Raw genomic sequence first — 14018 nt, forward strand, 5'->3', positions numbered from 1 at the left:
ATCTCACAGGCTTGTGAATGCAGTTACTTCTCTTCTTCTCCCTCCCTTCCTTTCTTTTATTCTTACACTTTTATGGTTATTCTCTACTAGATGAAATGTATTTCTTGACTGGATGGACCATAGTTTGGTAGAAGTTTTCCTTTCCCACCTCTATGAGATACATACAGTATAGAAGCTCTTTCCAGTTGGCACATTGAACTTTGCCACTCCTTTTTAAAGATTGATTTTGAGAGAAAGAGAGAATATGTGAGAGCTGGAGAGAAGGGCAGGGGGAGAAGGGGAGAGAATCTCAAGCAGACTCCCCATGAGCGCAGAGCCTGACTCAGGGCTTGATCCCACCACCCCAAGATCGTGACCTGAGCCAAAATCCAGAGTCAGATGCTTAACTAAGTCACCCAGGCGCCCCAAGGGACTTTGACTCTTCTGTTAGGTTACACAAGAGCTATGTTTCAAACAGAGTATGCAAATATGTCTAATTAAAGAAGAGTTATTTCGAAGAGCCTACTCTGCTAAGCATGGTAAGGAGTACAGAGAAGTACGGGGCAGAGTTCTTGTTCTCTGGGAGTTTAGAGACAAATTGGGTAGACCAGGCCTATATATGTACGGGAAAATCTAGCCGATGATACAAGATACATAGAAGACATTCCAACAGTAAATAGCTGAGATTACTTCCTTGTAAAGGCAGTAAATACTATAGGAATTTAAGGGAGGGAGAGCAGATGTGGGAACCTGTACCTCAGAGGCTTAACTCATCCATGTCTTCATTAATCGTGTGTATTTCCTGCTGTCCTTGTCATTGGCATGTTTCCCAAGAGTGAGGGACATTTGAAATTCTGAGCATTGATGAAACCGGGTACATTTTAGCATCTTTGGTAATAATGCAACATTATTTAGCCTTGATAACAATCTAATTAAAGCTAGTAGCTCTCAGTGGGCAGATTATTTCATTTTAATAGGATATTTGACTTTTCTCTGAAATCTCATTTGGTATCTCTCTTCAAGCTTGAGACCCAAAATTCCAGGTCTGATACTGATATTTTTTCTTTTTAAATTTTTTTTAAAAGATTATTTTTTGAAAGAGAGAGAGATCAAATGGGCACACATGAGCAGTGGGGAGGAGCAGAGGGAGAGGTAGACAAGCAGACTCCCTGCTGAGCAGGGAGCCCGACATGGGGCTTGATCCCAGGGTCCTGAGATCATGACCGGACCAGAAATCAAGAGCTGGATGCTCAATGAACTGAGGCACCTAGGCTCCCCTTGAATATTTTTTCTTTATGATAGACTATAGTGTGATTTTTTTTTCTTATTATAAAATACATGTGACTTTTTGGAAAAATGTAAATAAAAAGAAAAGAAAATTACTTTTCCCTTTGGAGAGAGAATCATTTTAAATACTACTTGGTATATGTATCCTTCCATATCTCTTTTTGGAATTTCACTGTGCTTACTATTATGTAACTCTTTTCTTTTCTTTTCTTTTCTTTTCTTTTCTTTTCTTTTCTTTTTTCTTTCTTTTCTTTTTTCTTTTTTGTTTTTTATAAGCAGGCTATCTTATGTCATCAAATATTCTTCTATAATATTTTCCATGGATTTGTGGTTATTCCATTATATGGCTATATCATTATTTTTTAAACTCCCTATTGTTGGACATTTAGATAGTATCTAAGTTTTTATTGTTATAAACAGTACTATGATGATAACTATTTATTTTTGAATAGCTATAGTTCTCTTCCTGGGAGGAACTGTAGACCTAGAAATGCAGGTTAAAGTACCCATACATTTTTTCACTTTGGTTATTTATTATTTAGAAAACGATAATTACTTCATATTTACATTTTTATCAAGAGGGCATCTATTTTAACCTTAAATATGAATAATTGATCTTTTAAGCAGAGAAACTAATTTTCATGTATAGAAGGCTGTTCACTTATTTCTGTTGTCACTCTCTCTTTAGCCCTCACGTAGTCAAATATTATGGCAGTTATTTTAAGAACACAGACTTGTGGATTGTTATGGAGTACTGTGGGGCTGGTTCCGTGTCTGATATCATTCGATTACGGAATAAAACGGTAAGTTTACCTTCTAGAACAATGCAGCTGAGCTAGTCTCTGGCCTTATATTCCTGGGCATTCTCCTACTGCCGTACCAAGAAAGATGACTGTTGAATTTCCTCTTTTCCATGATTCTTTCCCCCTTTATTTCTGGTGCCTCCTAAAAGTGGTGTTTTTGACATCAGCCCAATGCAGTGATATTTAGCATGTTTTGCTTATTTCATAGTGGGAAAGAAAATAGTGACTATCAAACCTTGGTGAAGCAATGAGTTTTAAATGTTTAAATTTAGATTTGGTTTTCTTCTCCTACCCAGCATGATTATAGATTTACAATGTCTGTATTCTATTAATTAGAGAATAATCTCTGTGAAAGATTATTTGCCCTTACTGTGATCACTAGAATAAAAGCTAGGAGTCGAGGGCTTTAATTCAGATTTAGTTGTTTATACAGTAAATATTTCTAGAACATTGTTCTAAACCCTAGGGATACAGTAGTAAAGAAGACAACAACCCTGTTCTTGTGCTTATACATTTTCTAGTAGGGCAACCAAAAAGCCAATTGATGGTAACTAGAAAAGAAATACCAGATAGTGAGAATTTCTTTGAAGGAACAGGACTGGTGGGGAGTGTTCAGTGAGCTACTTGAGAGTGGATGATGGAGAAAGGCCACTCAGGGAGGTGGCATTTAAAGTAAAACTTGAATGACAAGATGGAGCTAGACTTCTAAAAGAACATTCTAGGTAGGGGAATAAGTGCAAAGATCCTGAGGCTAGAACAGGTTTGGCACATAAAGAAGGCTGCTGTGAGGAAAGAGGAGAGGGTTGGGGGAACCTGTAGGAGATGATGTGAGATAGGTGAGCAGACCTGGATCCTGTTGGTATTGTTGGCCACAGTAATGAGTTTGACTTTCATTCCAACTACAACAAGAAGCTGTTGCTGCTGTGGCTTCTGTGTGGACTGTGAATGGATAAAAGTAGAAGCCAGAGACAACTTAGCCTTTAGTTAGTTAGTTAGTTTTGTTTTAATAAGAAAAACAGGAATAATACCTATATTAAGCATTTGCAGAATTGTGAAAATTAAATATGTGAAAGTACTTTGGATATTGTGAGGCACTATATAAATTATAAGGTTAAGAATATTTTAAAACTCAAGTCGTATCCTCAAAAAATTAAAAATAAAACTACCCTAAGATCCAGTAATCATACTACTGGGTATTTTCCCAAAGAATACAAAAACTAATTCGAAGGGATATATGCACCCCTGTGTGTATTGCAGCATTATTTACAGCAGCCAAATCATGAAAGCAGCCCAATGTCCATTGGAAGATGAACGGATAGAGAAGATGTGAGGTGTATCCTTATATGTGTATATATATTTATAAATATCATTCAACCAATCATTCAACCAAATTTCAATCAAAAGAATGAAATTTTGCCATTTGCCACAACATGGATGGATCTAAAGAGTATAGTACTAAACAAACTAAGCCAGTCAGAGAAAGACAAGTGTTGTATGATTTTACTCACATGTGGAATTTAAGAAACAAACAAGCAAACAAACAGAAAAAATAGACAAACCAAAAAATGGACTCTTAACACTAGAGAACGAAACAGATGGTCACCAGAAGGGAGGTGGATGGGGGATGGGTGAAATAGGTGAAGGGGAGTAAGTGCGCACTTATCATGGTGAGCACTGAGTAATATATGGAATTGTTGAATCCCTATGTTACAGACCTGAAACTAATATAACAGTGTATGTTAACTATACTGGAATTCAAATAATAATAATTTACAAAAACGATAAAAATAAAACTCAGTTGTAACTTTGGGTTATCTATATGACCATATCCTTTTCTTAATTTATATTATTCAGAATTAGTAATTTTTTCTAATCAAATAGCAAATTCTTTAGCTAGGAATTATGTCCTACCATAAGATATATTTAAAGAAGTCCCAAATCTTGAGTAATTTATTGAATTAAAAATTGGGCTCCAGAGAGAGCTCAGTTGGTTGAGCATCTGACTCTTAATTACAGCTCAGATCTTGATCTCAGGGTTGTGAGTTCAAGCCCTGCATTGTGCTCCATGCTGAGCATGGAACTTACTTAAAAAAAAATTTGGTTCCAGGCCTTCTGTGCAGCATTAAGTTATTGTTTCAGGTATTTTGAAACCATCCAAAATGAATTTTGATGGTGCATGTTTTAATATTAGTTTATTGTATTTATGTAATTTTAAGCTATTAAGTGCTAATCTTTAATTATTACACATTATTTTGTAAAATGTTTTAATTCTGTTTTGTGCAGTATGACAGTCAATAGCTATGTGTGGTTATTAAGGACTTTAAATGTGCCTAGTCTGAATTGTGATGTGCTATAAGTATAAAATATCAGATTTTGAAGAGTTACTGCAAAAAGAAAAACAAAAACTTTACATTTTTAATATATTGATCACATGTTGAAATGGTAATATTTTGGACAAATTGATTAAAATATATTATTGAAATTAATTTTGGGGTGCCTGGCTGGCTCAGTTGGAGGAGCATGTAACTCTTGATCTTGGGGCTATGAGATTGAGCCCCATGTTGGATTTGGAGATTACTAAAAAATTAATTAATTTAAATTAATTTTGCTTTTATTTATTTTTATTTTTTTAAAATTTTGCTTTTTATTTTTTATTATTTATTTATTTATTTTTTTACAGACAATATAGTTTTTTTTTAAAGATTTATTTATTTGTGATAGAGAGAGAGAGAGGCAGAGACACAGGAGGAGGGAGAAGCAGGCTCCATGCCGGGAGCCCGACATGGGACTTGATCCCGGGACCCCAGGATCACGCCCTGGGCCAAAGGCAGGCTCCAAACCGCTGAGCCCAGGGATCCCTAAATTTTGCTGTTTTTTTTTTTTAAAAAGATTTTTATTTATTTATTTGAAAGAGCTTGAGCAGAGGGGGGCAGAGATAGAAGCAAACTTCTTACTGAGCAGGAAGCCCAATGCAGGGCTCAATCCCAGGACCTGACCCAATCCTGACTTGAGCCAAAGGCAGACACTCAACTGGCTGAGCCACCTAGGCACCCCAATTTTGCTTGTTTTTCTAATGTGGCTACTAGAAAAGTAAAGGTTGTATTTGTGGTTCACATTATATTAATATTGGGCACTGCTCCCTTAACTGATTTGCTTAACTGGTTAGAATAAGGCGTAATAAGTCACATGAACTTTGTTCTGTTCCACTGTAGAAGGTACTCAAACTCTAGCTTGCAACCTTATCAGTAGTGTTTGCTTGGACTACAATAAGAGCTCTATAGTTTGTTAGCACAAATTACTTGTTTGTGCTTCAGCTTCGTTTTCTATAAAATGGTGATGATAATAGTACCTATTTGATATGATTTTTGTAAAGATTTAACAAAATTACAAAAACAGTGCTTACAATACAATAAATGCTATTTTTAATGTTATTAGCAGAGTGCCTAGCTCATAATTGATGCTTGTTAACTATTTGTTCATTGACTGGTAACATAGTAGTTATTAAGCCGTGTGTATTCTTATATGACTTACATCATCTGATTTCCATGACATTCTTGAAGAAAGGTGATAGTCCTATTTTATAGTTTGGGAAACCGAGGCCAAGAGAAGTTTGATAACTTGCTTAGGTCATACAGCTAGAATGTAGAGCCAAGGGTAAAAACTAGGTCTTTCTCATCCCGATTCCCATGGTTTTTTTTGCACCACAGCCTACTGTCTTCTAAATATGAGTTGTTTGTCAAAAGGGAGACAGTTTGCTGATGGATTTCATTTGGTTAGCACTAGAGTTAGGTCTGCCCCAAATCACCATGGAACTGAGCAGATATTCTGTGTTGATCAGCATTCTTGCTTTCATTTATTCATCATTATTCAAATATTTTTTCAGGACTTGTTATGTCCTGGGTGGCTTTCTTGGTGCTAGGGATACAATAGTAAACAAACCAAAGACATTTTATTTTTTATTTATTTATTTTTAATAAGTCTGAAGACTTACATTTTTTTTTTAAGATTTTATTTATTTATTCATGATAGACCCAGAGAGAGAGAGAGAGGCAGAGGCAGAGACACAGGCAGAGGGAGAAGTAGGCTCCATGAAGGGAGCCTGACATGGGACTTGATCCCTGGTCTCCCGGATCACTCCCTGGGCTGAAGGTGATGCTAAACCGCTGAGCCACCTGGGCTGCCCAAGACTTACATATTTGTAAGGAGGAAGGAAAGAGAACAAGAGAGCAAGGAAGGAAAAGAGAGCAAGAAGGAAAGAGAAGGAAGAGAGAGCAAGAAGGAAAGAGAGCAAGAGAGAGCACAGGTGCACTCATGAGTGGGGGACGGGCAGAGGGAGAGACTCTTCAAGCAGACTCCCTACTGAGCATGGAACCTGATGTGGGGCTCAATTTCATGACCCTGAGATAATGACCTGAGCCGAAACCCAGAGTTAGAAGCCCTTAACCACCTGACTTGATATATTAACCCCCCAGGAGCCCCCAAAGACTTTTTAAAATGGGGTTATGTTCCTAATAGGGAAGATATCACATGTTAGGTATACAAATGTGTAAATCAGATGAGGATATAATACTGCATTTACCAACAAGGTAGGATCAATGAATAGAGAATGATCTAGGAACGGAGGGAACTGGGGAAGGCCTCTCTGACTTTCTGCATGAAGAGTATTGTGTAGGCAGAAAGAACATGAGATGAAAAGGTCCAGAACTGGAAGTGTGCTTTGAGTGTTTGAGGAACAACAAGGAAGGCTGGAACAGCATGAGCAAGATAGAAAGTAGTAGAGGATGAAGGTAGCTGGGAACTAGATCATGTAAGACTTTGATAAGGACTGGCTTTAATTTTGAGTGGCTCAGGAAGCCATTGGAAAATTTTGAGCATACCTGGCTTTCATTTTGGCTCATTATGGCTCACTGCCATGTGGAAAAGACATTGTCAAGGGTCAAGGGCAGAAGCAGTTAGGAAGACCAGTTAGGAAATTATTTGGATAGTTTAGGCAGGGCATGCTGGTGGCTTGGACCATAGTGATTAGTGATTACAGAGGATATATATGGATATATTTTGAACATAGGGAAGAACCAAAGATGACCTCCAGGTTTTCAGCCAGGGCAATTCAAACTGCCTTTCCCTGAGAAGACTGTGGGAAGAATAAGTAGGTTGGGCGAGTGGTAAGTAGATGAGTAGGGTAACAGTAGAAATAAAAAATTTGATTTTGACATGTTATGCTTACATGATGCTTGTTAGGTATTCAGTTGAAGATGTTGTGGTCAGGTACATGAATCTGATGTTTGGGGAGAGATGGGATAGGAGATGTAACTTTAGTAGGGGTTAATGGAGTGATGGTGTAAGCTGTCAAATGCTGTCACAGGTTGAATACGATCTTATATTCTAGGAAGGGCACTTGGATCTAATTTTTGCCTTTTTTGAATGTAAAATGATATAAACTGATAGAATTTTAATTTTCCATTCTCTTTTTAGTTAACAGAAGATGAGATAGCTACAATATTACAATCAACACTTAAGGGACTGGAATACCTTCATTTTATGAGAAAAATACATCGGGATATCAAGGCAGGAAATATTTTGCTAAATACAGAAGGACATGCAAAACTTGCAGATTTTGGGGTAGCAGGTCAACTTACAGTAAGTAAAAATGTTACTTCTGGTAACTTTCAGCTCTATCCTGAGAAGGAATTGTTTTCATTTAGTAATTTTTTAAAATAAAATACGCAATTTCATTGTATTCATAAAAAGGTTATAGAAGGTGCCACTAAGTTGCGAAAGAGGTAGTAGGTTATTTTAGGTCCTTTCCTGGCATTTAGGTCCCGTGACTGAACTTTGATAAAAATAAAAGCTGAAACAAGAAATGATAGAGTAGAAGTTTAAATTTACAAAATGAAGAAAAATTCAGTCCAAACTGCTTTCCTTGCAGAATAAGATGTAACACCATCTCAACGCGGTAGCAGTTGGCATTTACTTTACTGAAAACACTCTCCTTGTCCGGTTCCAGGATAGTCTTTTGAGTCTCCTCCCACCTCACCAGGGCATGGCATTGAAAAAAACCACGTTTCAAAACAGGAAATGTAGAATTATTTGGTTTTGAAAAATATCTAAGTATATATGATATAGAAGTAGAAAAATAGAAACAGTTCTGGACAGGTAGTACTAAAATTCATAACAATATAATATATCAAACAGTTTTCTTGGGCAGTAGAAAAAATATTTTTTTGTTTGTTTAGAGTTGGTATCAGGTAGAGTTTTTTGGTTTTTGTTTTTAAATCTGCCTAGATTATATTAGGGAGTTTAATAGGTATTGCAATGGCACAAAAATTGCTTTGCTGTTTAAAAAAGAAAATCAGAAACTTATTCCATATTGTAATTTCTGACCTTTCAAAAGATTTTGTTGTTAACACATAAAGTGCTTCTAGGGAACAGTTTATGCTCCCAACTGTAATATATGAATGTGTCCATTTTGGAGGGGCCTGGCTGGCTCAGTTAATAGAGCATGTGACCTTTGATCTCAGGGTCATGAGTTAAAGCCCCATATTGGGTGTGGAGCCTACTTAAATAAATAAAATAATTAATTTAAAAAAAGGATGTATTCATTTTCTCTCATATTTGCCAATGCTGAATGAGCAATAAGTTGTATTTTTAAATCATTTTTGAAACAATATTTTTACATTTGATTATTGGCCATTTATAATTCTTCTTTTGGAACTTAACTGTTCATCTTAATTTTCCTAATTGTGTTGGACCTTCTAAAAAATCTGCTGAAAAAGGTAAATCAAAACTTAAAAATTTTATATTAAAATTATTAATCCTATGTTATATATGTTGAAACATCTTTTTGTAGTTTGCTAGTTATCTTTTTACTTTCATTATGATTTTTCTTTAAACACCAAAGTTTCCAAATTTTATATAGGGAAATCCACCTCCCTTTCATGTTATGGTTTCTGCCTTTGATGTCACCTTTAAAGTCTTTTTTTGCTCTAACATTATATAGCTGTTCATCTATACTTTCTTTTAGTACTTTCTAGGTTTTGTGCTTTGTATTTAAATTTTCAACCTATTTGAACTTTTTTTGGTGAAAAGTATAAGTTAGGAAATTAAGTATAGAGTTTTACAAATGACTAGCCTGATGCCCAGTTGCTTTTTTGTCCTTTGCTTGGTAATTTGGAGTAACATTTTAATTGTATCTTCAAGTTATATATGTGTGTGTTTATGTATATGTATAAATACAGACATACATAGCCATAGTCTGTTCTGAACTTAATATTTTCCCTTGTTATGCTATGCATTAGTATAACTTTGTAATACAGATCAGGCTGGGTTAGTATCCACTCATTAATCTTAGTTTTCAGAAAATTTCTAGGTATCCAAAATACTCTTTTCTAAATGATGAGTATTTCAAGGATATAATCCTCAAAAACAACTTGAGTACCACCATTTGAAAACTGCAAATTTAAGTTTCAGAGCAAAGGAAATGACTAAGCACTAAGGTAGTTCCTGTGCTAGTTTTTTACATAGAATCAACAAAGTGAGATCAATTTAAAAATATCACCTGTCATTTGTTCCTGACTGGCATAGCCTAACTGAAGCCACAGGCATTTCAGAAGGAACAGGAATGATGATGATGGGGACTCCTACTGCATATTTAGTTCTGTTTAAAATCGTCCTCTTCCTAAAATACAGGAGCTCTGGAAAGGTTCTCTTTCATTAAGGCCACACCATTCTGGGGAAGTAGGCAAATAGTTATTTGCCTATGTGTGCTAGATTCATATTTTTTAAGCCTCAAACTAAGACTTTATATATACATTTTATAAAATTGATGTATATAATAAAAAGAAAAATTATATGTATACATAGACACATACACATGATTTTTCTTTTTTAATTTTTTGACAGCACTTGTTCTGTATCTCCATGTAAACCATCAGAGTGTTGTAGAAATAATGGGATGGAAAGTAAAAGTCCTTTGTGATTCTACCTTCTAGGTGTAACTATTGTTAATAGTTCAGTGTGTATTGAGATTTTTCTTTTGCTAGCCATATAACAACAGTATTTATTATTATTGGTTACTGATTTGTCATATAATGTATGCAACATGATTATATATTATATATAATTTTGCCATCTAATTTTCTTTTTATAATATGTCTTATACATTTTTTCCACGCCTCCTTTTTAAAGAAATATGGTGGATGGGGCATCTGGGTGTCTCAGTGGGCCTGACTCTTGATTTCAGCTCACGTCATGATCTCAGGGTTTTGGGATTGAGCCAGCACTCAATGCTTAGCAGAGAGCATTCTTCCCTCTGCCCCTGCCACCTCCCTGGCCCCCCCCCCACTCACATGCACTCTCTCTCTCTCAAATAAATAAATACATCTTTTAAATATATTTATTTGAGAGAGAGAGAGAAAGTGAATGAAGGTGGGGGAGGTTGGGAGGGACAGAGAGAGAAGGAGAAAAGCAAATTCCTTGCCAAGTGGGGAGCTGGACCTGGGGTTCAATCCCTGGAGCCTGAGATCATGACCTGAGCCGAAATCAAGACCTGTTCACTTACCACCTGAGCCACTCATGCGCCCTTAAATAAATCTTAAAAAAAAAAAAATACGAGGGATCCCTGGGTGGCGCAGCGGTTTAGCGCCTGCCTTTGGCCCAGGGCGTGATCCTGGAGACCCGGGATCAAATCCCACGTCGGGCTCCCGGTGCATGGAGCCTGCTTCTCCCTCTGCCTGTGTTTCTGCCTTTCTCTCTCTCTCTCTGTGACTATCATAAATAAATAAAAATTAAAAAAAAATACGGTGGATATTTATTGTGTTTCATTTACCCCCTTTTAGATGGTCATTTGGGTTATTTCCTTTTTATTTTTCCCACCTCTCCTACAAATATTTTTCTAACACTTGTGTGTATATCTTAGGTACCTGCATATAGGATACATTTCTGGAAAAAGATTCAGACCAAAGGATATGGATATTTAAGTTGACAAATATTGCCAAATTGCCCAGAAAAACTTGTACTGATTTATACTCTAGTAATGCTAGAGTCAAGTAGTGCTTGACTTTCTTTTTTTTTTTTTTTTTTTTTAAGATTTTATTTATTTATTCATGAGAGAGACACTGAGAGAGAGAGAGGCAGAGACACAGGCAGAGGGAGAAACAGGCTCCATGCAGGAAGCCTGACATGGGACTCGATCCCGGGTCTCCAGGATCACACCCTGGGCTGAGGGTGGCACTAAACCGCTGAGCCACCTGGGCTGCCCAGTGCTTGACTTTCTGTACTGTTACCAACACTAGTTATTATTAATCTTTGAAAGTTTTGTCAACTTCATTTTAGTGTTTGTTATTTTTGTGGGTTTTTTAATGTGTGTGTTTTAAGAATTCAAAGTCTTCTATGTTTCTAGGTCATTTGAATTTTTTTTGTGACCTGCTCGATCATGCCTTGAGTATGGTTTTTATATATATTCCAAGTACAAGATGTTTCTTATTGTTCGAAAAGTCTCCTTTCCTCGATAGTTTTAAAGCTTAACGTTAATCTCTACCCTTCTCTGTTTTAGGATACCATGGCCAAACGGAATACAGTGATAGGGACACCATTTTGGATGGCTCCAGAAGTGATTCAGGAAATTGGATACAACTGTGTGGCAGACATCTGGTCATTGGGAATAACTGCCATAGAAATGGCTGAGGGAAAGCCCCCATATGCCGATATCCATCCAATGAGGGTAAGGACACCAGCAGGGTGATTAGCTACTGGTCATCATTAGAAAGTTAGTGACTTACTTACTTACTTGATTTAGATATCTAACAGTAAATGAATGAGTTGTATATAATTGATAACTGTCAGTATAGACTCCACTAGTTGTAATCAATGATCAACTCAAGTACTCATGTGTTCAAAGATAAGTTCCCTCTTTTTTGAGGGGGAGGAGTGGGGAAGGGTGAGAGGATTTACTGGTAGATTTAAAGAATATAAGCTGCTTATTATAGAGGTTTTTTTTTTTTTTTTTTTTTTAAATTCTGGCTCTTCTTTTATTGGAAACTCAGTAAATAGTAGTTTTAATTTTTTAAAATAGTTAGAATTTAACTCCAATGTGGTGTTCCGGTATTTTGGCTTTTTTTTTTGTTTTTTCAAATACATTAAATTGGCTTGGCCTGGAGGTTAATGAATTCCTTGTAATTTGTGGGACTTCCAGGTTTATGATCTCCTTGCAGTTACTGCTCATATCCTGTGGTGATGATGACCTTTATGGGGGAGGGAACTTTGACAACTGTGGGGCTGAGATTACTGTCAGGATATTGATGCTCTCTCAGCTCTTGCCTTTTCACTTTGAAAGCCAGCGTACAGTGGTTAGCAACAACCAAAAAAACCTTGCTAGATATCGTGAGGTTGAGGCGACAAGAATACATATGAAAGAGGGAGAGAGAGAGAGCTATATCAACTTCTCTAATTGTCATACTTCCCACTTTGAGACACTTAGACTTTTGTTGGTGTTGGATGGGCTTATCAGTGGATAAGAGGAAAATTTTTTTTTCCAATTTCAGAGGTATCTCTAGTCATATTTTTATTAGTACACCACTTTTACCAAGAAAACCAATTTTTTTTTTTTTTTTAACTAGGCCATCTTTATGATTCCCACCAACCCTCCCCCTACATTTCGAAAGCCAGAGCTATGGTCCGATAACTTCATGGATTTTGTGAAGCAATGTCTTGTAAAGAGCCCTGAGCAGAGAGCCACAGCCACTCAACTCCTACAGGTATGAGTCTCCCCACGATGCTGCCTCCCTCTGTTTCATTCACGTACTGGCCAAAAGATGTCAACTCACCTGCTTGGAGATGGTAAAGAAGTATAAGACATTCTCTGCCTCTAGGGAGCTTTGAATCTAACAGAGTAGGAGAGAATGTTAAATCATTGAACAAGACAGTAGTGCAAGAAAATGGAGGGCTCTGTGGGGGTCAGAGACTGGGAACTGACATTTAGTAAGCACCTGCTGTGTGCTGGGTGCCATATAATCATCATAGAGGCCCTGTGAGGGATGGGTATTATTTCAGTTTCATAGGTGAAAAAATGGAAGCTTAGAAAGGTTAACTTATTTAAAGTCATTCAGCTGAGAAGCAACAGAGCTGCAACTAGAGCCTAGGTCTTCTAGGTTCCAAAGCAGGAGTGCCCACTAATCTACCCTGTTCTGATGAGGAACTGAGATTAATGGTAGGTGCCCTTGTAGGTCCAGATGAGAGGAGGCCACTTAGGGCTGGCGGTACTGAGACTGCTCTCCTGGAGCAGGTCACCTCGGAGCGTGGGCCTGGAAGGATGGGAACAGTTTGCAGGCCAGCTGCTCAGTGATTAGGAGATTGGATTTAGGAATCACACTGCCCAGATTTGAATCCTGGCTCCCTGTTTACTAGCTTTGTGACCTGGGGCAAATAATATAACCTCTCTGTTGCTTTAGTTTTCTTATCTGTAAAATGGAGACAAAGTTTATCTGCCTCTTCTATGGTGAAGATTAAGTGGCATAATGTGTATAACTTTGAATGCTGTTTTACCCATATTAAAAGTAGTATGATGTGGATTTGACAAATATCTATGGTTGTTTTGGGCTAGGCCAATGGTTTTCAGCTGTGTCAGACCCAGTATTTCTCCTCTTCCCCCTTTTTTAACCAATATGTATATTTAATACTTCTACTCCTGTTCTGGATTGAAATTCATAAATCATGAAATCTGTTTATGTTCATAATTTAAAAAAAGCTAGTGTAATGTGTATGATATAATGGAGACATAAAGATTTATAATTAAATATTTGTCAGTATAGCAATAGGCTCTAGCTTGACTGAAACTGCAGATATAATGAGATAGTTATATACCTGGACCTAGAATCATAAGTGAGTTTATTTTATTTTTTTAATGATTTTATTTATTTATTCATGAGAGACACAGAGATAGAGGCAGAGACATAG

General features: G+C 36.8%; 1 protein-coding gene across 4 annotated transcripts in view; it reads left to right on the top strand.

Moving 5' to 3' along the window:
• The window catches only part of STK4 (serine/threonine kinase 4), an 88408-nt gene that overhangs the window by 12335 nt on the left and 62055 nt on the right, over positions 1-14018 (top strand). For all 4 annotated transcript variants that reach the window (XM_072801177.1, XM_072801180.1, XM_072801178.1 and 1 more), the window contains exons 4-7: positions 1955-2069; positions 7542-7706; positions 11620-11787; positions 12683-12820. In XM_072801177.1, the coding sequence (XP_072657278.1) occupies positions 1955-2069; positions 7542-7706; positions 11620-11787; positions 12683-12820 (586 nt within the window). The remainder of the gene's footprint in view (positions 1-1954; positions 2070-7541; positions 7707-11619; positions 11788-12682; positions 12821-14018) is intronic.

The sequence above is a fragment of the Canis lupus genome, chromosome 26, assembly GCF_048164855.1.
Source record: "Canis lupus baileyi chromosome 26, mCanLup2.hap1, whole genome shotgun sequence".
NCBI classification, from domain to species: Eukaryota; Metazoa; Chordata; class Mammalia; order Carnivora; family Canidae; genus Canis; species Canis lupus.